This window comes from Nannobrachium achirus (assembly GCF_963921795.1).
Source record: "Nannobrachium achirus genome assembly, chromosome: 13".
In the NCBI taxonomy this organism is placed as follows: domain Eukaryota; kingdom Metazoa; phylum Chordata; class Actinopteri; order Myctophiformes; family Myctophidae; genus Nannobrachium; species Nannobrachium achirus.
The window spans coordinates 28090453-28117392 of NC_137833.1; the positions used below are offsets into that span (position 1 = coordinate 28090453).

General features: G+C 44.6%; 1 protein-coding gene across 1 annotated transcript in view; it reads right to left on the reverse strand.

The window, feature by feature from the left end:
- Positions 1 to 1249: 1249 nt before the first annotated feature.
- Positions 1250 to 26940, reverse strand: part of jag1b (jagged canonical Notch ligand 1b) — a 38653-nt gene continuing 12962 nt past the window's right edge. Inside the window, exons 4-26 of the mRNA XM_080739771.1 lie at positions 25637 to 25894; positions 25329 to 25389; positions 22903 to 23033; positions 22646 to 22765; positions 20747 to 20860; positions 20116 to 20229; positions 19755 to 19868; positions 19243 to 19289; positions 18564 to 18737; positions 17775 to 17925; positions 16237 to 16401; positions 15737 to 15850; positions 15453 to 15566; positions 15122 to 15235; positions 14593 to 14709; positions 13547 to 13574; positions 12409 to 12494; positions 10555 to 10668; positions 9397 to 9506; positions 7627 to 7866; positions 6437 to 6568; positions 5974 to 6115; positions 1250 to 3552 (exon numbers count right to left, since the gene is read on the reverse strand). Of these exons, the coding sequence (XP_080595897.1) occupies positions 3074 to 3552; positions 5974 to 6115; positions 6437 to 6568; positions 7627 to 7866; positions 9397 to 9506; positions 10555 to 10668; positions 12409 to 12494; positions 13547 to 13574; positions 14593 to 14709; positions 15122 to 15235; positions 15453 to 15566; positions 15737 to 15850; positions 16237 to 16401; positions 17775 to 17925; positions 18564 to 18737; positions 19243 to 19289; positions 19755 to 19868; positions 20116 to 20229; positions 20747 to 20860; positions 22646 to 22765; positions 22903 to 23033; positions 25329 to 25389; positions 25637 to 25894 (3239 nt within the window). The 3' untranslated portion in view covers positions 1250 to 3073. The remainder of the gene's footprint in view (positions 3553 to 5973; positions 6116 to 6436; positions 6569 to 7626; positions 7867 to 9396; positions 9507 to 10554; positions 10669 to 12408; positions 12495 to 13546; positions 13575 to 14592; positions 14710 to 15121; positions 15236 to 15452; positions 15567 to 15736; positions 15851 to 16236; positions 16402 to 17774; positions 17926 to 18563; positions 18738 to 19242; positions 19290 to 19754; positions 19869 to 20115; positions 20230 to 20746; positions 20861 to 22645; positions 22766 to 22902; positions 23034 to 25328; positions 25390 to 25636; positions 25895 to 26940) is intronic.

The following is a 26940-nucleotide window of genomic DNA, read 5'->3' on the forward strand; positions in this document are numbered from 1 at the left end:
TTTCTTTAAAATTGAAACATGCTTTTTTAAATAAATTCAATGAATATTGCAGTTTTATGCAAATTATTCTTCTGCCTCTAAATCATACTTAACATGTTCATGGCATTTGGCAAAGATGTAGAGTGTTAGTCCAAATATCACTAAAACCAATCTTACCCCAATTGGCCAAAGGGGGGCGCTATATCATTTTGAGCAGTTTGTGAAACGCTTAAACCCGTTAGGATTTTCTTTTGCAATTTGCATGAAACATTCTACACACAATCTAAGGACCTTTATCTAATATGCCTATGAAGTGCACACACACAAAAAAATAATAATAATGAATATAGCTGCAAGCAGCGATAAAGTGGCCAAAGCCAAAAACACCTCAAATCATGAACACAGCCTGCAATGTGTGTGAAATCTTGCAAGCACATTCCCAATAGGTCAAGGAACAGATACCACCCTTCTTACATTGGCCTGTTATAGCGCCACCAGCGGGTCAACTTTTGCACAACACATTTTTGGAACAAAATGGACCAATCTTTGACGTCAGTAACGTCAAAGAGAGCACTGCCTGCGATCTTGACATTTTGTACTTTTATAGCCATTGTTTTCTGGCTAGAAGCGAGCCCACAATTGTTTCGAAGGAACAATATTTTTCTAGTTGGTACAAGCAACTGCTTTTTCTGTTCCTCTGCCATACAAAAGCTTAGTGCCCCAGTGCAACCGAGCTGAGGCCATCCCAGTCACGCTTGATCCAATTCTGCCTTTATCAAGGGAGAGACAAGATGGGAGGATTAGTGAAACCGACCCCAGTGTTTAACTCCTAATGTGTTTAAGATCACTCTCGAGGGGTGTCGATAATCTGTTCCCTTTCCTTTAATCCTTTTAAACAGATACTGTAGAAGACTCGAAGGTTGCGTGGCGCAGTTCCAACGCGGCCAACACAATGTACGTTTCCCAGGTCTGGTAGTCTAAAAGGGTTTTGTTAAAAGTCGGCTAGCTCAGGCCGCGTTAACAAAAGCAGTATTGTCTTTGGATCATGAGGAGCCAGGATATTTCTGTCACAATGTCTGTCTTCAGGACTGAGCTGATTAATATGAGGCTTGCTTGCTACAACGTAATTAGTTGTAAACACATTTGGACAGAGACCTTGCTCTAGCGTATGATGTCTCTCCAAAAGCCTTTCCCACGCTATTTCTCTGAGAAGCCCTTCATACGCCATGACATGTTTGGCTTGAAGCATCGGGAGACAGACTCTCTTCACTCGGTCTCCAGAACAAAGACAACTTTAATTCTCTTTTCATACAAAATATTTAATAAATATGACTTTCAAAAAAATATATTGCCAGATCAACACAAATAATTCTCAATTCATAAACACAAGAGTCAAAAAGAAAAAAAAAGGACACGAAATGTTGCCATGATCTCAAAGGGTTAACAAATGAGATAAAACATGTTTGTCTTTTAAGAGCCTCATTTAAAAAGAAACGAATGTGCAGAGAGAGAGAGAGAACAGAGCAGAACTCCTGCAGAGCAAGGCAGTGTGTTTGATCAGATTCTACAGTGTTCCCATTGCCTTCCTACCGTTCAAGTACTCATGGTCTAGGCTAGCTTATGATATTATGCTGACTAAATCTATAATTGCATGACTCCATCACACGTTGCTGTCACGTGCCGGCAAGAACCAATCAACAAGCTTTCATTTGTAGACCAGTTGAGTTGTCGGCAAGCGTCATCATACCATGGAGCATGAATCATGCGAGATTTATTCTCGTCGCACACCGCAAATAGCTGATCTACAAGCTCACAACAAGTCACTCAAATTGCAAGCTTGTTAGATCTGCCAATTTCGGTGAGCAACCAAGCATAAATCCAGCTTTAGGCTTAAAGCAGATGGGAATTCTGGCGTGTCATGTTGATGCGTGATTCATCTTGCGAGTTTGGCAGATTCGAACAGCCTTTATGTCAATGGTTAATTCTTTTTTTTAGAAACTGCTAAAGGACTTTGTTCCCTTAAGTGTTTATCTTTTTTTGTGGCAAGCAATATGTCTGCCATCATTGTGCATTCCTCAAAGCAGCCCTTCTCTTTTCTTTGTTTATTTCCTACCCCACTTGCTTTACATCAAGGCCCTGGCAAAAAATAAAAACAAAATTCAAATTCTTGAAAAAAAAAAAACTAAATTACTATTTCTTTCAGGCCAAAGTGCCCATCCTTTGTCTTCTTTGAAATTTTGGCATTTGTAGAAGTAAAAAAAAAAAGTCATTGAAAGAAACGGTAAGCTTCCACAAGCTATCAAAACCTTCAAACTCTAGACATAACATATAAATAAAAAGGAATGATATCTTAAGGCTCTTGATTATTAAGTTAATAAATCAAATATACACAATGATTAATAAAAAAAATGTACATATCTACATGTTCTAAAATCGACACATAAATTCTTCATATTGGCAGCAACTGCTGACATTGATCCCGCCCACCCCAAACAAAGAAATAAAAATAAATAATAAAGTTGATCTTTTTTTTTTTTTTACTCATTTTTTGACAGTTGCTTAGGTCTAATGCTGAAAAGGCACTTCTCCAAAACTATTTGTTCATCACCTAGGGCGAACTCAAACACATACTAAAAAAATAATAATTAGCTTTAGTGTTGAATGTCATGTGTACTTTTACTTGTACAACAAGAAGTAATACTAAAGAATATTTTAAATAACGCTGAAAAAAGAAAAACAAAGACTGGACCAGGGAGCCCCTTCGATGTGTCCCGCCAAATTGACGGGAAGTGAAATGCTTTCGAGGACACTTGTTGCATCAAAAGGTCTTGCGGTGAAATGTATATCGGTGCCTATTATTTCCAGCCAACCAAAGCAACTGTCACCTGCCAGTGTAAGCCAGCTTGTCAAAACTTAAATTAACGCAGGGATGTAAATAATACCAGCTGCGGAGTCAAAAGAATGACACGACAGTTTAGGAACTACGTTATCCCCAAAAAAGAGAAGAAAAAAAAAAAACTTCCCCCGGTCGACCCGCCACGGGGGTGCACGAGAGGGCAATAGGGCTTGGGTTGCACGGCAACGCAGCTGTCTGCTATACAATGTAGTCCATCCTGTTTATGCTGTTTGCCGTCTCCAAGTCTCTGTTGTCCTGTTTATTAGTCCAATTAGGGTGTTTGCTGGGCGTGGAGTTGGGGTTGGACATGGGAGTCCTCTCCTCGCGCTCCACCAGTGTGTATGCTGGCTGTTTGGCGAAGCGGCCCTTCTGCAGGTGCCTCTCCTTGTCGTCCTCGTCCCCCTCGGGGTGATTCGTCCTTATTTTGGCAATGATCGAGTTCTTGTCCTCGTAGTCTTTGATGGCCACCGTGAGGCCCACGTGTTTCTCTATGGGGTTCTTGATCTGGTTCAGCTGCTCCCGCACGTTGTTGGTGGTGTTGTCCTCCGAGCCCGCCGCCGACGCGCTGCCGTGCGCGCCCTGCTTCCGCCGGCGCCGCACGCACCACAGGAAGACGGACACCAGCACTAGCAGCCAGATGACGATGAACACCGAGCTGAGGAGGGGGACCAGGTAGTCTGTGCAGGGAAAGACACAGAAAGGGACAGTTGGTTTGAGTGTCACATTGGTAAATGGTGCATTTATATAGCGCTTTCATTCAAAGCGCTTTACAGAAATTATGCATTACAATCGCCCATTCACACACACATTCATACACCGGTGGCAGAGGAAACCATGCAAGGCACCAACCTGCTCATCGGGAGCAATTAGGGGTTCAGAGTCTAACTCTGGGGGAGCCCGGCCCGGGATTGACCGCTCTACCGGCCACTCTACCCCTGACCCACTGCCGCCCTTAATTGATGCTAGCACACTAAAGGCCCATTCTTACACCATATTATGGCATGGTGTCGCTTGCCAAAAAGAACACACATACGTACAAGCTAACAACATTGCATTTTTTGCTTTTAGCTTTGCTTTTAGCTTTCTGTTCTTTTTGGCGAGCGCTATGCCTTCACACCATGGAGTATAATTAAGCTTAAAGGACAACTTGTTTTTTTACAACAAGGGTTCATATTTTAGATAGTCATTAGAGAAAAGAAAAGATGTGTTAAAATGTTTTTTTTTTTTTTTTAACAATATGTTTATTGTTTTTTTTCCATTAATAAACTTATAGGACATGCCAAGGAGTTTTACATAAAAGCAATAGACAAAACAAATAAACAATTTACTTATTTCTATCGTTTTAGTGAATTTAACAATTTTGATTTGCATGCGTGCCCCCAGGTTGGGGGCATGCATGCAAGTGTATTTTTAGACACAATAAGCCTATTCCCAAGATGCACCGCACTCTTTCATGGGAAGATTTGACTTATGGGGGCTGGTGTAAATAGTAACAAAGAAATTGCCGGCTTATTGTGTCTAAAAAGACATATTTAGCCACTTGTATGCATGCCCCCCACCCACTGAAATTAAAATACTAAAATCGCTAAAACAATAGAAAGCAGTAAATGAAAACATTTTAACACTCTTCTTTTCTCTAATTACAATCTAAAATTTGAACCCTTGTTGTAAAAAAACAAAGTTGTCCTTTAACACAGGATTCCCAATCCATCCAAATGTAACTAAAAACATAAGAACCATGACAGTAGCATCAGCTTAAAACCCATTAATCATTTTGAGTCAAATACTGCTAAACCACTCAAACAGTATGGAGCTCTTTTTTTGTGTCTTCCAAATTCAGCAAGAAAAATATTGACTATCAGAATTCCATGATAATCCATGGTCGAGACAATAAATCATTCATATCCCCTGATGACCTTCCAGAAATTCTATTACTTGTGGGAACCCTGCATACAGTATACAGAAGTCTAAACTGAAAACAAAGAATGAGCTGTATTCAATGTTTTCCCCTCAAATCAATGCTGGTACTTAGAGCTACAATCTGGGACTCATCTGAACTACATGAACCCTAGCGTTCCTATTCTTGGGGCAAACAAATCAGATCTAAAAGTTCACAATACAACGCAACACACTGATCTTAGGTGATCAACGTACTCTTCCATTGAGACATGTTTACCCTGGTGTCTGACTGGTTGACAATATCAATAAAGTTATTTCAAGCACATGGTTCACTGGATTGGACACTATATGCAACTGGTTCTCAAACATTTTCATGTCAAGGACCCCCAATTGACATGCATTAGGCTACGGACCACCATTTAATGGCATTTCTATCTCTGATAGTGTAATTTTACAATATAAATTGGGGTCTCAATGTTCTTTTCAAATCTTTTTATTAAATTTTTCAAATAGCAATAACCCAGAGGCGGGGGGTCTCAATGTTAATTTAACTGAGTGTACAAAATGGAACCAAATACCAAATTTGGTTTCGTTTGTACAATCTCTGAGTGTACAAGCCCATTTGATTCCTAACAATCATTTAGCTGGGGACCCCCTGGAACTCCCTCAAGGACCCCACTTTTAGAACCAGTGCTGTACGCATTGCCATCTTTATTGTAACACAGACATCACAGCAGTTTCCTCCAACGGGAGAGAGGCATAAAACTAAGGCTTGTAGCTTTAACCACTTCAGAGTTAACATGCTCTGCTATATAAAACCTGACCTGTGAGCTCAGAACAAGGAACGAGAGGCAGTCAAACTACAGTACGAGCCTCCAGTGTTTCCAAAGAAACCCTGGCTAGACTCGTAGTAGAGCCTAGCTGCAGAGTGTTACCGCTCTCGTGTGATGGCAGGGCAAGGCCGCACACGGCAGTGTGCGAGAACTAGGTGTTATTTTTCGTGTATGCGTGTTATGTTTTTAACTCTGGTGTGCTGGTTTCTATTCAGGGCTACAGTATCCCTACGTCCTCCATCTCACCCCACATCTTCCAAAAATCCTCCCACCCTTCTTTTTACACATGCAAGTGTGTGCAAGTCTCGGAGAAGCTAACAGACGTTCAGAGCAGAGATCAACACAGTTGGAGGAGGCGGTTCATACCAGTTTTGCTGGGGCTTGGCACGCGTACTTCTGCGATGGCTTGGATGATGGTGTTGTTGCCGTTGCGTTTGCTCACCATGTCGATGAGCCTGTCAGTGATCTCTTTAATGGGGCTCCTGTCCGGTCTATGGTCCTCTGTCGACTTGGGGAGAGGAAAGATCGGTTGGAACGCGTTAGCCTGGGTGTATGTTTTTCCCCCGCCAATTATTTTTGCATGCAGCATTTTTTTTTTCTTTTTTGCTTGTTGTCAACAGCTATTAGCATAGCACAGCTAAAGCCACCGCATGTCCCACAAGAGCATGCTTAATCTGTACCCTCCTTAAAAGTAAGCCTTAGGCCATTAAATAAGTGAAGAGTTATTTCAGCAGGCATGTTAGTTCAACAAGTTTTTAATAGCAAGAGCCAGACAAACAAATATGCGTATGTGTCGTGGGCGCGCGACAGCACTTGAGAAATTACTTACAATGCAGACGTGGATCTCGTTGCTGGCCGAGAACGAGGGGTCACAGGCTATGGAGACGGAATGCTCCAAGGACAGGTTCTTCACCACGTACAAGTGCCTCAGTTCCTTGCACACGTCCTCGACGGTCAGACCCTGGACACAGCGGTGACAGAAATTAACTCAGTTGTTCCCAAACTTTTATCATTTTGACCCAAACAAGAAATTCATTAAGAAATTAAGTGTAATTTAGACATTTGCCCAGGACCTAAACGAGTGTAAATAAATAAATAAATAAATGTAGGGGGAAAAAAATTAAGTGACCCATAAATGTGTCCGCGACCCACAAATGCGTCCCGACCCAGTAATTGGGAAACAGTGCATTAACTCATCGTTAATGCACAGGGGGTGGAGGGGGGGGGGGTCAGGGTGGGTAGGGGATGCAGGGGGAGCCTAAAATAAGACGGAAGGCCTATGTTGTATCCAGGCAATCGGTTTAACACCCTGGCTGGTCGGGGTCCGTCTCATTGAGAATGAGTACCGCAGGGCTCACTTTGCTTGTCACTATCTGCTGTCACGCTCGTTAGCCAGCTGGAGAGCGATGATCCTATGTGGTGACAGTTGCCCAGTGATCCTGTTATAGCTCAGACCCCGTTTGACCTTTGTAATTACTCTTACAGCATAGTTATGTTAACCACATTAACTCTGGTGTTCCCTATACTGGGCACATTGTCAAATCTTACATTGCATTAGATCTATATTTTTTTATTGTGAAATGGGTCATTTAAGTTGTTAACGAGTGGGGATTAGTCATTACACAAAGCAGCAAGATGTTTTGGGGGGTTTTTAGTTGGTTCTGGGGGCTACCAAAGCCTACATGTACGCAGACAAGCGACACTCTGGAACAGAAGAGAAGAGAAATCCCCACCGCCCTTCCTTTCATCCTGGAACACATTCATACGTTATACACGACTGAACCTTTCACGAGACACGCGGACTGGAAACTTATTTCCCGGGAGGAGAGTCTGAGCAGCCCCCGAAAACCTGATCTTTCACAGTTTACAGCTTTTGACTGAGTTAAGGCTGGACGGAAAAGCAGGGTGGAGGAGAGGCATGAAAAATGACCTAAAAACCTTCAATTCGATCTCCTCCTCTCACTCTCGCTCTCTCTCTCTCTCTCTCTCTCTCTCTCTCTGTTGGAGGCAGAAACTCACTCGAGGCATGGTTTCCTTGTTGAAAGTGAAGGTGATGTTGGCATAGCTGTTGTCTTGGTAACTGGAGCTGGGGTGGCATTTGGTGGAGGGTGGCGGAGGGTTGGCGCGCCAGCACTCGCCCAGGCCCAGGCAGGGCCTCACGAAGCAGTGGCCTTCTCTGATGGGGACACAGCTCTGGCCTGAAGGACACCCGCCACGACCTTTGGAACCCAGCTGACACGACTTTGGGCCACACCACATCTAGATAAGCAAAATGTGACAAAAACATATAGTCACTGTCGGGCAGAAACCACACCAAATTTGTGTGTTTTTTCGAAAAGTAAAGCCGTGCTTCGTCATGCAAGACCGTCGCACAAAACTAGTGAAAATCTACAAGATCTACAAGTGCGAGGCATTGTGTGCTCGTAGATCGGCTATTTTCACCATTTTAAATCATTTTTTCAAATGATGAATGCAAAACGAACGGTTTTGGACATACAAGGTTTCCACCCGACAACGATATACGTATAAGTAAATAACAAGCCATGGTGAGAAAGTGTCAGGAGCATGCACGCATATTGTGTTTCAGTCGGTAAAAAGCTAACGTGCAATTATGTCAAACCACTAGTCATGCAACCATGGAAATACAAAAATTAAATAAAAAAGCATGGTAAACAGGGAAAACTCTGTCTAAATGATGGAACCTCTACCATCACATTTTCCCACACTCAAGGATTCTGGGGACTCTGATGCGTTTCCTGGAATGGCTTTCACTCTACCGTCACTTAATACTAATGTTAGTCACGGCCCAATGATTCTTCAGGATCCCCTTAGGAAAATGACAAAATAGTAATTTCTTATTTTTGACGATAATTGCATGTGCAACTTAACCGCTGCATCATGTTTCACAGCAAATTACACTAAACCAAACATATTTCTTTTCAAATGTCCCTTTCAAAATGTCCCTCATGCACAGACACCATTGTTTACAATATTCTTATTAGCGAGGTGCGATTATTCAGCTAGTGATTAGATCAGCCTGAGAAGAACAGCAATATGCCATGTCTTTTTAAAAGCATAACATCCAGAAGTATTTATAAGAGATCCAGGAACTAGAATTTGATTCTTATTTGGAACGCCGTTGTATATATCTGTTACAAATACACTAACGTCATCGCTGTATTGAACACACTGACATCATCGGCGTATTGAATTCTACACCTGTGTACTCCACCCCATGACACAATCCATTGTAGCCTGTGATAGACTATTGTGTTTCCCTGTTAAGTCCATAAATAAAATCCTAAACCAGAACTTTCATAATCTCTTGCCAACGTATTCAAACAGCACTACATCTAGTGCAGTAGGGCTGCAACTATCCATTATTTTCATAGCCATTATTCTATCGATTACTTTTTTGATTAATCGAATGATCAATAAGCGTGTTTTTTGCAACAAAAAAAGGATATATCAATCAATCTATTAACCACCAAGCATTATTTTATAATAGTAAAAATATCTGATCTGTAGATCAGTTCTTTTCGTAATGTGACTTAACTTTATGCCTAGAATGGTGTTCTCATTATTAATCGATTATTTAATAAAATCATTGATTTTCAATTTTGTTTTAAATATTAGATCACATAGATTAGTTCAATTAAATGTACCCCAGATGACAGATCTGATCATGGTAATGCTTCTCAGACCAGCACAGAGACAACTCCGTTAACACATTTCATTTTGATTGCATCCTCTATGGAGACATAATAGCATAATTATGATGATCTTTACCCGTGTGCAGATGACCTTCCCATTGGAACAGTGGCAGGTGTTGCAGTCGTCGTCCCATTTGGTTCCATCAGGGCTGACGTGTCCGTTAACAGAGCACGGTCGTCTTGTTACTGCACAAAACAAAAGCAAAAGCATTCAAGTAAGGCTGAATGAAGATCGTGTGTGTGTGTGTGTGTGTGTGTGTGTGTGTGTGTGTCCGTTGGCGCTTTTCCACTGCATGGTACCGGCTCAACTCGTTTTTTTTGGTTTTCCATTTCAGGAAGAAATGTAACTTTTATATCCAGAGCAACTTACAATATCACTTCTTTATATCACATCTGTCGAGGTTCCAAGTGATCTGAGACACTACCCAAAGTTTACATGGAGACAATTGTTATTGCATGACGTTGAATATGCTGCATGGACGCTCCCGAATACTGTTAAAGCCATTAAAATAGCCATTCGTAAATGTGAAATTAATCAATGTTGTCAATGAGCAATTGCAGTCTATTTCTCACCTAAAATATTACCAGGAAACGTTTTTGTTGGACCGTACAGATGAAACGGCGATCATTTCCAGACAGGAAATGCACTCTCCTATGCAGAGGGTTGTTACGTCGCTCGCTATGATGAGTAAAGTAAGTCCAGTCCAGAGGACTCGACTTTGCAGTGGAAAAGCGCCATATGTGAGTGATTTGCTCTTTAACTCATTGCATGCCAGGCCCGATAGTCCCGAGATTATTTCAATGTCTTTCCCTGCCAGGCCCGATAGTCCCGAGAATTTCCGCCATTTTGAAAAAAAAAAAAAAAAAAAAATTCAAAAAAACATTTTTTTCAATTTTTTTTTTGGACCCCAAAAAATGTAGTAGGCATGATAGAAATCGCGAAATTGCATGTTTAACCCCCATAGCAACCCCATCTATCAAACATGGCAGCCATCTTTGTTTACATTTTAGGAAAACATAATGGCTTGTATCTCATGAATGCCTGAACGGATTTCCATTCGGATTTTTTTGTTTGAAAGCTGTGAGCAATGTGGACACACGTGGTGCATTATCTAGGCATGGGTGTGCATGATCCGTGCACTATGAATTACATGGAAGTCTATGGAGACCAGAGGCACCATAGAGTACGAAGGTATTGTTAAATGGCGGGGAATGTGTTAAGACGACGCGTTACCTTCTTGACAGCGAGGTCCAGTCTTGTCTGCAGGACAGAGGCAGCGGTAGCCATTGATCTCGTCCACGCACGTAGAGCCGAAGGCGCAGGGAGAAGACTGGCACTCGTTAATATCTGCACACAGTGAGGGAAAGCTACCAGTAAGGAACCGCTCTGCAACAAACAACTCCCATGTAGCAGCTACACAGCGGACAAAATGCTGGTCAGAAATCTGCGTGCACATCTGAATTACCAAGACCCAAATTCACTTAAAGTCACATGTGTCATTTGAACCATATGCACCACCACTGATGTGCACGGCAGTTAATAAAAGACAAGCAAACAAGCCTTAAATCAGCCCCTTGGACCGTGGCCCTGTGCTGTGCAGCCTCGATATTAAAAGCAGCATCATTAGCAGGTATGCAGGAGCTAAAGGCTGGACTTAGCAGAACAAAGGGTTCTGAATGGGAAAGAATGTGGCCATCTGAAAGACTTTAAGAGGGAAAACAATCTGTGTAATCAGTGTCAGAGAGCATGGCTGATTAGCTGTTGGCCTGGTAAGCCTGTTCCCCCCCCCGGGGACGGCGGCGGGGCAGAGTGCTGCATGGGCCCGGCCCGGCGGAGTGACATCTACGTGGCCGGGCCGGCCCCTCTGCCTAAAGCACACATAATTGGCCGGCTAGACCTTCCATTTTGGAGGGGCCGCGACCGTCCCATTCAGATCAGGACCAGTCTGAACCAGGGATCAGTGGTGTAAAGTAACTAAGTACATTTACTCAAGTACAAGTTTGTATTTCCAATATCAAATACTTTTACTTCTACTCCACTACGTCTCGGATTCAAATATCGTACTTTTGCTCCACAGCATTTATTTGAAAACTTTAGTTACTAGTTACTTTGCAGATATAAATTATAATATTATAAAACATATATAAACCACTTTAGCCCACTGAGAATGTCATTCTAGGCAAACATAAACATAAAAACTAGGAAAGGTGCAATTCCGGGAGATTTCAAGTGTGATTGCATATATTTCTTGTGATGTCACGTGAAGTTTGACCAATCCTCAAATCCATAATATTGTCCAGAAAACCTCCATTGAACTCAATGGACTTTTAGGGTTCCTGAAAGGGTCCATCGAACTTTGGGGTTTTGGGGTTTCTCTAGATGAAATACTAATGAAGCTGGACAAGAACTATAGTCGGCTTGCCCTGTGGGAAACCACACTAACTAATATACATGTAGCAGATCTACAAGTTCACGACTTGTCACGGCTAGGGATGGGTATCGTATCGTTCACCTTTGAATCGATACAATACCTTTTTCGATACCTGGGAATCGATACGATACCCTTTTCGATACCATTTTCGATACTTTTTATTTATTATTTATTATTTGCCTTTTTCTATGGGCTATTTTACACACCAAAATAGGTTATTAAGCCAGTTATTCAGCCATTTTCATGTCAAGTAGGCCTAGTAGTAGAGTAGTTGATGTGACTACTATTACTGTTATGGCTGCTATTGTATAATTAATTCTATTGTTTGTCTACAATAGAATATACACATACTTTATAAAATAGGCTATTGATACTGTTGAAGTTTTATCATTATTATTATTATCTTACCTTATCTTAGTAGCCCAACTGTTACAGATGTGACCGGCCAGGGGTGCGTTCAAGAGTATCGAAATGAGGTATCGTTCGTTTTACGTGAACCGATACTCGATAGTTTCGACGCCATGCGATCGATACCATTAAAAGTATCGCAGACGATACCCATCCCTAGTCACGGCGCCGTGAGCTTGTAGATCTGCCATTTTGAAAACCTTTGAAATATGGCTCATGTGGTTAGTTAATTAAATACCGGTACTCACTGATGCGACAGTCTGGGCCAGCGAACCCGGGGGCACACTCGCATCGGTACCAGTTATCTCCATCCACGCACGTTCCACTGTTGTAGCTGCAGCAAGAGGAAGCAGAGGAGGGACAGAGGTTAGTGTCTTAAAGTGTATCACTGGATACCCTAAAGCAACGTTTTCAGGCCAAGGACCCCTTAGTTGAGAGAGAGATGAAGCAGCGACCCCCACAACCTTTGCATAGATTCCATATAGTTTCATCGTTTCACAGCACAATCATCAGTGTATTTTGGATTCATGTCAATTTGTGTTTTCAGATATTTATCCACTTGAACCGTCAGTACTTAGTCTGCTCTTTTTTCCCCCTCTACACCAAAGCCCTTTGCCGAAAATAGCCGAACTACAAACTCACAACGCCTCACACCAAATTGACACTTATTAGTCCGCGTACCCCCATTTGAAAAGATATGCCAAGATTTTTACAGCTCTAGCAGTGATTCCCAACCATTTAAATGCCACGGACCCCCAGTTTGATATGCATTATTAGGCTACAGGCCCCCATATATATTTTTTTTATTGTAAAATCAATGTTAATTTCATTCTGAGAGTGTACAAATGGAACCAAATGGACCCGTTGGGGTCCATTTGGTTCCTTACTATCATTTAACTGGGGACCCACTGGAACTCCCTCAAGGACCCCAGACCCCACTTTGAGAACCAATGCCCTAAAGTACATGCTGATATATATATCTATCTATCTGTGCTCATTTATGCGATTAACACTTCACATTCAAAACCATTTCAGGGGTGGAATTTCTTCCTCCAATCAACATTATAATAACCATTTCTGGTTTAAGCAATCAGGCTTGTTCTCCTTAATGGACACAAGTATGTATGGGTTTGGGAGAGAGCTCCAGAGCTGTGTGGTTAACTGAAGCGGTGCCTGGGAGCTCACAATAGAGGGTTAGCTGATTGCACCCCAGGAATGACAGAGAAGGGTGTGTGCCTGTTTCCCAGTGGAGACAGCAAGAGAGAGAGAGAGAGAGATAAAGACAGAGAGAGAGAGAGAGCCCGCAGGTGAGAAACTATCGCACAGAGGAGGTGCACCCTGTTTACGCTAATCTAACTCTACAGGAAATGTTTGGCTTCCACTTACCAAGGGTGGGGACTGCAGTCGTTGGTATCTGAAAGAGAATGAAAGAAAAGAGAGAGAGAGAGAGAGAGGGAGGGACGGGGAGAAAGAACAAGAGAGTGTGTTATTTTTCACATGCATTGGAGTGTTTAGGGCAGATGACAACACGGGGAGAGAGAGCACGTCTGAGCTTGCGTGTGCAGAGGCGTGTTGGGCCAGTCGGGGCTCCACAGCGACTGATTACTCTGCCTTATTAACTACGCAGAGCAAACAACGCCGGCGTCTCTCACCCTCCAAATGAGTTCCAGCCTTTCCTCTCTCTCTCTCTCTCTCTCCTCCACACACCAGCAACCCTCCCTGTCCCCCCATAACCCCCCCGCCCCATTCCCTCCCCTCGCCTCTCCCCAGTTCCCACCCCGACACTTCTCTCCCTCTGTCATAAAACGTAGAAGAGGGGGAATTTATGTTTTGGAAGTACACGCATATAAGGGCAGGGATCCCAGCGAAAGCCAGGGAAATGGAAGAGGGCTGCAGAACAAGCCGACATGTCACTGTTTGGACAGGAATGCACAAGAGAGAGAGAGAGAGAGAGAGAGAGAGAGAGAGAGAGAGAGAGAGTGGTGGTGTGGAGGGGGGGAGAACATCTGTCTCCACTTTCCTCAGTTTAAACCCCTTTCTCTTTCCCTCCCTCCTTCCCTCTCATGGCCGGCAACAGCCTGAAGCCAGAGTGAGGTGGAGACAGAGACAGAGAGAGAGAGAGAGAGAGAGAGAGAGAGAGAGAGAGAGAGAGAGAGAGAGCGCAGTGGGATTGTGTATGTGTGTGTGTGTGGGGGGGGGGGGGGGGGGTGGGCGGTCTTGAGGATGAAAGAAGGGCAGAGGTAAGGATCACAGTGGGGAGGGGGGGTAGGAGAGATGAAAGGTATACATGGGACTGACAAGAGATCTGGGACTGTTCTAGGTTTCTTTTCTTTTTTCTTCTTTTTTTTATTATCGCTTAACTGTTACTTCCCACCCTGACCTCAACGGGTGTTCCTGGCAACACGGAGGCGTGTTGGTTGGTTGGTACTCACTCTGGGTGCAGGTCGGGCCCTCCCAGCCCTCCTTGCAGACGCAGGTGAAGGTGTCGCCGCTCACCACACAGGTGCCGCCGTTCTCACAGGGGTTGGGCAGGCAGCTCGAGTTCTTGGCTGAAACCGGAAATAGGGAAAGGGGGGGGGGGGTTACTTTTACGTACGTTACAATGATTACAGGTTATCGCAGAGATCAACCGCCTTAAATGCTAGTCAAAGACCGACGTCGGTTTAAGTCGATGGCCAGGTTCTTATTTCTCCTTTTGGGAAGTCAGCATTCCGCAAGCCTTGAAATAGATTATCAGTGGCAATGAGGGGGTTCTTGAGCCGAGAGCTGTCAACACCGAGGAAAAACAAAAAAGGAAAAGAAAGAAAACGGTGGAGGGAGATGGGAAGGAACGGAGCGATGACAGACCTCACAGATCTGGCAGATAAAAAAAGAGCTCTCCCTCGAAACTATGAATATTATAGGCATGTTTTTTCTTTTGTGTTTTCCACCAAATACCAGTGGCTTTTCTTAGTGACTTACCTATGTTGCATGTGGTCCCCTCCCACCCTGGAGAACATCTGCAATGGAACGAGTCTCCTTCGTCATGGCAAGTGCCTCCATTGTTACACGTAGCCTCGTCACACTGGCTCTCGCCTGTGGTGGGGAGAGGAGGGGGGCACCATTGAAATATTAGGGTTCTTCAAGCTGTAAACACACACACATACAGTGTACAAGACCGTGGCATATGAAGACACATGCAGCAGATCAGTCTAATTGCACACAGCCATGAGCACATACCACGAGCCTGCACGGACAGACAACATGAGTTGGGCGGGTGCGTAAAGCAGAAAAGAAAAAGGGAGGCTCTTACGGGAGTGGCAGGTCTTTCCCTTCCAGCCGTTCTTGCACTCGCAGAAGAAGTCAGTCACCAGGTCTCGACATGTCCCTCCATTGTGACACGGGTTGGTGCTGCAGTCGTCAATGTCTGGGTGGAGAACATCAAAAGGAGAGGAGCATGATTTATGCTCCTCTCCTTAACACGCAAAACGTCCGCCAAGCAGTAGGACGCACTTGAAACGAACCAGCTTATGTTTGAGTGTGAGAGTTGGCACATTAAGCACGTGAATAGATCATGACGCCAGGAATCCTACTCACTGATCTCGCAATGGTCGCCTTCCCAGCCGTCTCCGCAGATGCACTGGTACACGCTGACTTTGTCGATGCACGTACCTCCGTTGCGACACGGATTGCTCTCGCAGTCGTTGATGTCTAAAAGACGGGAGGAAAAAACGGAAACACCTTATTATTGTAGTAGAGCTTACTCCAGTGATTCCCAAACTTTTTAGCCTGTGACCCAAAAGAGAAATTAGACATTCGTCGGGACCCAAACTAGTGAAAATAGCAGATCTGCAGAGCTTATAGATCTGCTATTTTCACTAGTCCTGTGCGACAGTCTTGTGTGATGAAGCAAGGCTTTGCTTTACAAAAAAACTTTCACATTTGAAACTTGGGAGATTCTGCCTGACGATATACGATATCTCTGAAAAGGCATATCGTGGAAACATTGTATCGTCTCAACGTTAATTATCACCATATCGCCCACCCCTATCTGTGATCCACAAATGGGTCAAAATGTTTGGGAAACGGTGCCTTACTCTCATGGCAGTAGGTGCCTCTGAAGCCCTCCTGGCATTCACAGCTGAACTGTCCCCCAGCCTGGCTCCGGCACCGACCGTGGGGACCGCACACGTTGGAGGAAATGTAGCGCTCTCCTCCCGGCGTGCTGTTGGATGCAACTGCCACCGTACAGCTGTCAATCACTGTGAACCAGAGAAAGAGAGTATTAGGGCTGTCACGATTATGACATTTTAGATGACGATTAATTGTTGTTGACAATTGACATTTCGGCAGATATGACACATGACCTAATATACAAAGAAATTAAAGACATATTTGACTACTCTATACTTAAAAAATAACATTGATAGTGGAAATAGCCGATCTACAAGCTCACAAGCTTGTGAGCTTATAGATCTGCTATTTCCACTATTTTTGAAAATGTTAGAACATATATTTTATATATATATAATATATATATATATATATATATATATATATATATATATATATATATATATATATATATATTTTTTTTTTTTTTTTTTTATGTAAACGATTAGGACAAAATAATTGCGATTATTTCAAATAACTGCGATTAGACGATTATGTAATAATTGTGACAGGCCTAGAAGAGAGAGACACACCCACTGAGTTGAGGTGACAGCACAGGGACCGACTGACGTGAACACAACATACTCTGACAAACAATCACAGTGAATCCTAAAAATGTTGTTTTGTATCACAGTTCGAGCTGCGGATTGAAAAACGTGATGGAAAATTTGAATAAGAAGAGGCAACAGCAATAAACGGGGCTTTTCATAAGCAATTTGGACTGATCTTTTTCACTTCTATGCTGAAATCCCTCTCTTTTCCCCTGCGTCTGATCTGGTTAGACAGGGGGGTAAATTAGCTCCCCTGTAAACACTAAATTCCTGCCAAGAAAAGGGAATCACACGGTCTATGGTATCGGGCTCCGTGGTTGGTCCACACACATACACACACACACAAAAATGTGCACACTCATTGACAAAAAAAGAAAAAAGAAAGAAGAAAAAAAAGTCGAGGTAGCCCACCAAGTCATTACCAAGAACACACACAGCGCTATCAGGCTTTTGCCAGATTTTCAGGAGACTCGGAGGAGGGGAAACTTTTTGGAAACACTCTGCTGGTGGAAGAAGAGGAGGGGAGGGGGGGGGGGGGCAATCCATCAAGGAAGCTCGACTCAGAAAGCAGCCCACCTTGGCCTATAGAGCTTTGCCGTTTGAAACTGAAACTTTAGGTTTTGCTCCCATGGGAAATGTGTGGGCAAAGCGTCCAGGGCGAACGTGGCTGAAGTTCGAGCATTGCTCAGCGTTTGCGCCGCGGCACGCAACGCAGATCGCCTTACGCAAAGGGCTGGAAAGTTTCGTACGATGATATGAGAAGAGCAGGGGTTTCTAGCTGTTGGGAGACGTGGGGGAGACGTTATGGTGCCGCACACCGAAAATAGCAGTCGGAGACGGGGAGACGTTATGGCGGTGTGCACCCGGAAATAAGACGATCTACAACCCACAACGCCTCAACCAGGCCTTACCTTTGCACGTGGTGGTGCGACAGTGGTCTTTGAGGTGAGAACAGTTCTTGCCCTCGTAATCCTCTGAGCAGGCGCAGTAGTAGTCCGTGGCCAGGTTGAAGCAGGGCGCTCCGTTCTGACATGGGTTGGGTAGGCAGTAATCGATATCCAGCTGAGGCAGAATGAAAAACAGGTATTGAAAAGAAGAGCGATGAACCCGATAGCTGACATAGTTTACTGCAACACTAAACAGAGCACAACCCACAGCATCCTCCCTGCAGACGATGCCAGGACACACACACACACACACACACACACACACACACACACACACACACACACACACACACACACACACACACACACACACACACACACACACACACACACACACACACACACACACACACACACACACACACACACACACACACACACACACACACACACACACACACAGCACTCCCTAGGAAAGGAAAAATAAGGCAGAGACATAGGAGCCGTCCTCTGAGTCTGGGGTTCAGTGCTAAGGAATGCATCCCTCTGTAGCCAGGAGCAGCTTCAACAAAGCGCTGCCTTTAAAAAGGAGGATTGTGGAACAAGAGCCATTTAAGAGGGTGGGGCAGGAAAAACCGTTCACAATGAGCCCCAAAGATCCAACAATGCTGGCAGAGGAGAGCGGACAAGATTAAGATGCTAAGTGATAGAAGGGTGATGTGTGCGTTTTTTTTCTGTGTGCGGTTAACGCTTTGCATGAGTGATGATCGTGGCGACAGACGTTGGAGCCATTTTTCGCTCGGGGTCTCTCACCTGGCAGAGGTTTCCTGAGAAGCCGGCCAGACACAGACACTGGAATCCGCTCACGTCGTCCTGACAGCGCCCGCCGTTCAGGCAAGGAGCGCTGGCGCACTCGTCGATGTCTCTCTCGCAGTGCTCCCCGGCGTAGCCGGGCGGACACATGCAGCGATAGCCGTTTACCAAGTCCTGAGAAGAGAGAGAGAGCCAGAGAAATAGAGAGAGAAAAACAAAGAGGGTTACCCTCACGTTGCCAAGAATTCAGTAATCACTTTGAAAGGGTGGAGTCTTGAACAATAACTGTCAAACTGGGAAGACAAGGAAGAGTAGAGAGGGAGAGGCTGTGTGCTGGGGGGAGGGGGGGTGCATTATCACAGCTCCACAATTATTTCAACACATTTTCCTGGCACCGACTCAACACAATAATGTTTATAGTAATTCAATCTGATGGCGGTCAAGGAGCCTCCATGTCCCTCCCTCACAAACCCCTCTGAACCCACTCCCGTCAGATTTGATTTCAGAGAGGAATTCCACAACAATTCCACTGTTGGGTTTTGGAGGAGAACGGTTTACAGCAAGAAAGACTTGAAAACAAGGAACAAAAGACAAGTATATAAACAAACAAGGAAGCAAGCAGACAAAGCGGTGAGATCCAGACAGCACGGAAATGGTTCTGACAACAACAACAACATACCTTGCAAGTTCCCCCGTTCATACACTGGTCCTTGCAGTCGTTAATATCTAAAATGGGAAAAACAGATCTCCGGATTAATGCTCAGAACGGTGCATGTCTTAGCCTAACAGCCTATTTGTAAAACCAGTTCTCCACCTCATGTTTTCCCCTGCAAGGGGCCTGAGTAAGCTTTGCAGAGCGCTGGAAAACATTCCGCCTCAGATAATATGGGTACAAGAGTGAATGCAACACTGCGTATTGGGCAATACTGAGTGTGCACGTTGCCAAGTGAAACCAGAGCAGGATTGTTTTTAGCTTGTGCTAATAACCATAGCCCTGGCCACACACAGACCTAATAATGATCGAGGGCAGATCATTTTACACTATAAGACAAGACCAGGCTTGTCCAACTGTCCGGTTCTCTTGTCTTTGTATTAAATGTTAAGTTGATCATGTGCTTGTGAGTGAGATGTAGCAAGAGAACAGACTGAGAACGAGAGAGAGAGGAGACAGACACGACATTATCAACTCACTGGTGTCGCAGTTCTGCCCCGTCCAACCTGGGATGCACTCGCAGAAGTATCCACCTATCAGATTGCGGCACGAGTTGGCGTTGACGCAAGGCTTGCTATCACACTCGTTGGCATCTACAGTGAGATAGATACTTTATTAATCCCATAAAAACATAAAGAGCATTTCAAAGGTGTCACTGGGGATAATAGTGCTTTGTTATTGCATAGACCCATGTGCAATAACAAAGGACTATTATCCCCAGTCACACCTTTTAAATGTTTTTTTTTTATGTGAGAAAGAGGCCAATGGACATTGCCACCATCATGTTAATGTGCAATTGATACAATTGAGGCGTGAGACAGGATAGAGATTGAAACTCACCTATGAGACAAGTCTTGCCCGTCCACTGTGTGGGACAGTGACACTTGTAGCCATTGACCAGATCCTGGCAGGTGCCTCCGTGGTTACACGGACTTGGACTGCATTCGTCAACATCTGAGAGTTGGGGAAGAGGGTTGGGGGGGGGGGGGGGGGGCATGGTCAAATTCAGGTGATCCACATTCCATATCTAGGGATGGGACGATAAGCGATATTATCATTTACTCACGATAATCGTATCGTGGAGATTCAATTCATCGTGATATCGTCCTCCGTCATGCACTGGGATCGATTCACCTTTTATTTGCCGAGCTGCATATCCGGTACCACTTAAACCCTCTACTGGTAAAAGGTACTTATAATATACGTACTTGATAGTCTTTTTTTTCACTCTCTATCAAATGTCTTTGCCAAAAAATTGCCGATCTACAAGCTCACAACGTGTCGCGGCGCGTTGTGAGCTTGTAGATCTGCTATTTTAGGATAATGGATTTTGATTATCGCGATAATATTGTAAATCACGATTTCTTTTGTCACAATAATCGTGATACGACATTTTCATATCGTCCCATACTTATCCACATCATATGTTTTGTAGTGAAGGATGTAGATGTTTTAGTGTTGGCGGTCTTACTGATGGCACAGGACGGGCCACTCCACCCTGGGGCACACTGGCATTCATAGCCCTGGCTGGTCTCTGCACAGCTACCGCCGTTGGAGCAAGGGTTGGAAAGACAGGCGTGCTCCGCTGTTAAGGAGGTGGGGGGGACAAAGTTTTAGAAATAAAGTCACACACCCACACCTTTTAGAGTGTTTGGCTTTGTTCAGACTGTTGGCAAATTTCTTTTTCAAATTTGATCCGTATGATTGACTGTCCAGTGACTCTCCACACTTATTATTTGCAAGTGATCAGATTGTTTTTTGTGTAATTAGACATCGTCAAGCTGTCTGCATTGGTTGGTAACGACATAGGCATGAATAATGCTTAATTTATAGTTACCCTGTCATATGATGATGATGAGCTTGCAGCCCATCTGCAAGCTCACAACACGTCGCAACTTCTAAGTTGTCCATGTTTGACAAGCCACACAATTGTATGACAACGTATAAATCAGGCTTCAGTTTCCAAGTGTCCAGACTGAGACAAATCAGATTTGAAACACATTTCCACAGGATGTGGTTCAAATGTGCTTTGCAGAAATCTGTTTCAATGTAGTTATTCAGTATTTAGACACAATCTGATTCCAATCTGGCTAGGCCATAAATTGCATTTGGGCTGCCAGTCTGAATATAAGCTATACATGTCACTCTGCTTCACAGCTCATAATACAAGCCCATCTATAACATACCACCATCCACCCTCCTGGGACCTCCCTAATGTCAGCAGGGTTGTCCTACCTACACCAACAACACCCCCCCCCCCCCCCCCCCCATCCCCCCCACTCTGCCCCTATATCCCGCTCAGATCCCTGTCTTGCTCTTATTACCCGCCCGGTGGACCACACCGACAGGAAATCATCTTTCATGCCAAGTTGACCTGACCAATGCACCGTGACTTCCCCTCTGTCTCTCCCGCCATTCTTCCTGTGAGAGGCGGCAAAAGATGAGAGGCAGGGCGGGAGAGAGGGAAGGAGGCTCCGGCACCCAGTTTCTCTTTTGTGGTCGATTTAAGGATGAGTGGGTCCGGAATGAATCAAAAATGAATGATTCACAGGGAGAGTCTCACCGGGGCTGCTGGAGGTGACCAGTGGATAGTTCTTGGTATGCAGCAGGGGGAGGGGGGGAGGAGGAGGAGGAGGGGAAGAGGATGCAGGGGTGCACTGGGGGCCTCTCCGCTACAATAGCCCAGGCCAATCCGTTGGTCTGTGGACCTCCTGTTAAGAAGGGCACGGTTTCCTGACATCTCTGCAGTTAAGCTGTCAGCGCCCCGCGAGGCTCAGATTTAATGAGGAAAAAACCATCATCTCCATGGTAAGTGTTCCCAGCAGCTGAACTTTAGCACCGTACCCATCTGTCTCAAGTGTCTGAGGAGCTGAAGCGATGACCGACCCTTGGCGGATCAAACCACTGGATTACCTGACCGGGAGGGGGCCGCCCTGCCGCAGTGGAAACAGATTAGGGCCAAGTTACCACCTCCTCTGATTGCAAACTCAGGTCACCTCCTGACCCCTTTCCTCTACGAGCTCATCAAGGTCCAGAATCACTCCCCCTTTGTTCCAAGCCCCATTACAGATCACATTAATTCTACTGAATGAATCAAGCTCTGGCTTTTAATTGTTTTACCAATCTTAAAGTAAGGTGAAAAAGAACATTAAATTGAAATTGTATCCAAGTGACACTTGCCAGACAAAAAAAGATTTTCGGAAATGCTTTTGGCGTTCTTACCGTAAACTAGTAAGAGTTTAGCATTGAACCTAGCACCTGACAATAGGTTTGAGGAAGCAGGACATGCTTTTGGAGTTCTTACCGTAAACCAGTAAGAATTTAGCATTGAACCTAATGTAGCACCTGGCAATAGGTATGAGGAACTTACCCCTCTCACAGTTGGCTCCAGAGTAGCCCTCGGCACAGGAGCACTGGTACTTGTCTGGTCCAGTGTTGATACACGTCCCCCCATTCAGGCATGGCTGGTGAGTGCCACAGAAGTTCAGATCTGTCAGGGAGGCATAGTGGACGTTTAATTTTATTATAAACGCTAAAAACACAACTTGGGGGGGAAAAAAGACACATCATGCACACTAGCTTTGCAATCAAGACTTCGTGAAGAAGAAATTGAGAAAGTAAATTAACCTTTATCGCAAAGATGGCCGCCCCAGTTTGTGTCACACAGGCATTGCCAGGGTTCTACACAGGTCCCATGCACACAGCCAGGGTGGGGGATGCACTTGTCACAGTACTGCCCCTGCCACCCGTACAGACACCTGCAAGACACACACACATAGAGCCACCAGATATTTAGCCTCTGCAACTGAACCTAGAATTAAAAAGAATGCTACACAAACATAACACACTCACACACGTATGCAGACGACATGCAAATTCAGAGCAATCAAGTCTGGGTTAAATAATCCATGTGGTAATATTATCCGTATTATCTGAATACTTTTGGTTAACCTAAATTCCATTTCAAAAGCAATCTTGTAATAATCTGCACTTAATGAACTACGAATTAGCATACACAGATGGAGCCGCGCAAATAAACAAACAAAGGCGCTATTCTTGCCCTAACAACTGCGCCATGTCTTAAAAGACCACAAATGAATCTTAAGTAGTAGGCATGTTTATGCAACAGCTCTTCAACAATACTTGGGGGCAAACAACAGAGGAGTATTTAGCCTTTTACCAAACAAAAAAACAAAACACTAAATTACGGCTCCAATGGGACCTTTAGCATGGCTAACATTAGCATGCGGCCAGACGCTCTCTGCAACAACACTGTGCCTGTGGCTTGGCAGCAGTGACTGCCAGGCAGGGGGGGAGTGTTCAGCCCACTCTCTAAATCGCTGCCGTTACTGAGAACACAGCAGCAGTAGTGGTCCTCCAAAGCTCTTGATGGTCGGTTCCCATGAGTCAGGAGTCAGGCCTGTGCCTCGAGGGCTGCGAGGAGCACAGACAAGAGCTCTCTGACCACGGAGACGTCCAGGTCCATAATTACGCTGATAAAAGTTGGCCCTTCTTTTCCTAAGCTCCGTAATTAAAGGTAATTCGGGGCCTGGGCCACTGGCTGATAACTGGGCCCTTTAAAAAAGGGTGGCGATACGGTGCTCCTCGGGAGCACGGTGGCAGGAAATCAGTGTCCCTCTGGGAGAACGGCTCGCTGATTAGCCACGAGAAAACGGACGGACTGTAAAAATAAACGCATGGTTGAGTAAACATCAGTCTGTGATTAAAATGGGCTATTCTTAAAAGTGTGCTAATCCTCTCCATGAGAACAGAACAGGATTCCACAGTGGGATCCCAAGTTGTCACTAGTTAGTTTACAGAGTGCCAAAGTGCCAGGGAATTGGACGACACATTATGAAGCACTGGTGGTGGTGAGCACAGAAACAAGTTTCAGTTCCAGACAGAAAACAGAGAGCTAATCCATGTATGTTTGTAGCTGTATTAGTCCCTCGGTGCACTGTCATAGTTGAATAACAACCATTTAAAAAAGTCCAGTCTAAAATGCCCCAGGGAGTGTTGTTAGCCGTGACTATGCAGACATAAGATTAGCGACTGCCCTGCCTGGCCTGCAGTTCACAGCACTTAGAACCCACTGTTGTATAATGCTACAATAAAGCTCTGTGGTATAATACTTCAATAAAGCCCTGTGATGAGAAAAGCAACTCTACAAGGTAGACCAAGGGAAGCACCGGCGGTTTTCTGGCTGAACGCATCCAAACAACTTTAAGGCTTAAGCCCTTGGGTTTGAAACGCAACCACACCTGTGCAGAGAACAAGGCAGTCTAACATTTCCCCACTCTGGCAAAGCCAGCCATCATAAGAAAACTGATGATGTCAAAAGCTTGTGAAAACAATACAGCCCGCAACAGAGGAAAACAAACTTGATCAAGGAACAGCTTGATTTGTGGCCATACCCAACAGGCGAAAGCAACCAATTCGCTTGAGAGCCTACCATTGTAGGGCCTCTTCCAGGATGAGGATATGATTGCTTTTGGTTTTAGGAAGAACTGCGCACAATACCCCAGCTCCGATAGGCATCTGCGCCTGGCTTTCCTTCAGGCTGTGTTCACAAACGGCATTAGGAAACCATTAGCTGCACAAACAGTGCACTTTTAGGCTCATCCAAGAGTTACACACAATTTGACTGATAAAGCCCGTCTCATTAGGGGGAATACATATAGCCCACAATTTTCAACATGGAGTCTGGGCCGTTTAGCCTTTCCTCTCTCTCAAGACTTTCCCAGCCAGCCAGCAAGCTAGCTAGCTCCAGACCATAGTTGCAGAGGACAGCTTCCTGAACTGCTCAGCATGCATCTATGTTAAAACACTGGTGCTTGGATCCAATCCCTCCATGAGTGAACACAGCACTACAGGCCTCTGGCACGGGCCAGCGTCATAAGTTAAGACACTTGAAATGCACTTTCCAAAAAAACAGCGGCCCTAATATGTTTCATATGATAACAAAAAACACCGGTTTGTCAGGTCATGAATCACTGGCTGATAAATAATGCTGAAAATAAAAAGGAGGAGAGTGAAAAATCATGATAACTTACTTGCAGCCACCTGGCTCTTTGCACGATCCATGTTCGGTGCTGCAGCCCTGGCGACAAATAGCTACAGGAGGAAGAGAACAATCTGTTTACTTGCCTGGTCTGTGTAAATTGTGCAGACATTATAGAACCGTAGAGTATATCCTACCTACTGTATAATTTTTATTATTAGAATAAACTAACAATAAACATTTACTACTGTCTCACACCCGAGACAGTTACCTCATGCTGCAACTTTAGTAAGGTCCAACCTTAATAAACGTGATATGATTTGATAACCTTTATTTCAACTAACAAAAACTGATAAAAACCTGTGTTGCAGTCTGCTCCGGACCATCCTTCCAGACAGGTCTTGTTTCCGTTGTAGTCGCAGTTGTAGTGTCCAAAGAACTCGTCCCTGGGCCGGCAGAACTTGTTGCAGCCAAAGCCGTAGTAGTGCTCGTCACAGCTGACCCGGATCTGGTACTCAAACTGGGCTATGGGGCCGTTGTGGGTCAGTTTCTGCCAGTGGGGGCCGGGGTTGATCATGGCGGAATGAGAGGCTTTCTCTATCACCTGCCCATCTGCACCTAAAACAGTTTCAACACAGTCAGTGGATGAGGTTCAACGTAATTCAGAAAAAAGTAAAAAATAAACAAAACTAGGCAGGTATCTATCATAATGTTTGAGTACAGGAACGGGAGTAAAGGACAGTACAGGAACATGTGTCATGACTCATGCACTGTACTCTAACTGTACTGTGCTTGTTCATGGGAGTTCCAGTGTCAAGATGTGATGATCACACAGCAGGATCCCAAATGTCCCCAAAACATTCTTCTGACACAAATTGCAGAAGATCTCACTGACTCACAGAAATGCTATGTAATTACAAGACCGTGTGCGCCCTGGGGGAGGAAGGAAAGTGCAAGGCGGAAATGCAGAAAAATGAAAAGCCTGACTGTAATGAGTACTGTTCACTGCCTTTTTTCTCACGCTCTCCCTCCCATCCCGGGCTCGGTTTCCGTCTCTCAGGTCTCGAGCGCTCAGGATATTACTGGGCTCAGATGCTGCCCTCTCCATATGCTCCGGCGAGGACAGAACCACAGCCACCATAAATTACAGCGTTGCAAGGACACCAACGCCACCAGTGGCTGCTGGGAGAGCTGCCAGTGCGCCATCAGCACTTTTTATCCCTCCCTTATGCCTGGTTTATACTTGGGTTGCGCATCGTGTCGCACACCAAAAAGTAGCAGATCTACAAGCGTCACAAGGCAACACACTGCAACGCGTTGTTAGCTTGTAGATCTGCTATTTTGGTGCATTACACAGGCACGCAACTATAAATAGGCCTCTCAGTTTTTTTCTCATTGGGAGCAATCACGTATAAAAACCTCCAGTCGAAAAAGGTCTCGACTCTTTGAGTCAATTTCCATCCAATTTTATGATAGTGCCAAATCACTACAAGTATTGAGACACAGCAGAGATCCAAAGTTGACCCCCAGGCTTCTTCGAGTCTTCGAGGTTTTGAAAACACACTTTCACAAAGTATCTGTCTGCAATTCAGCCCTGCGGAGGTGACTGTGCAATCACTGAGCGGACTACACAACCAGAGGCTTGTGTTTCTCTCTTTTTATTC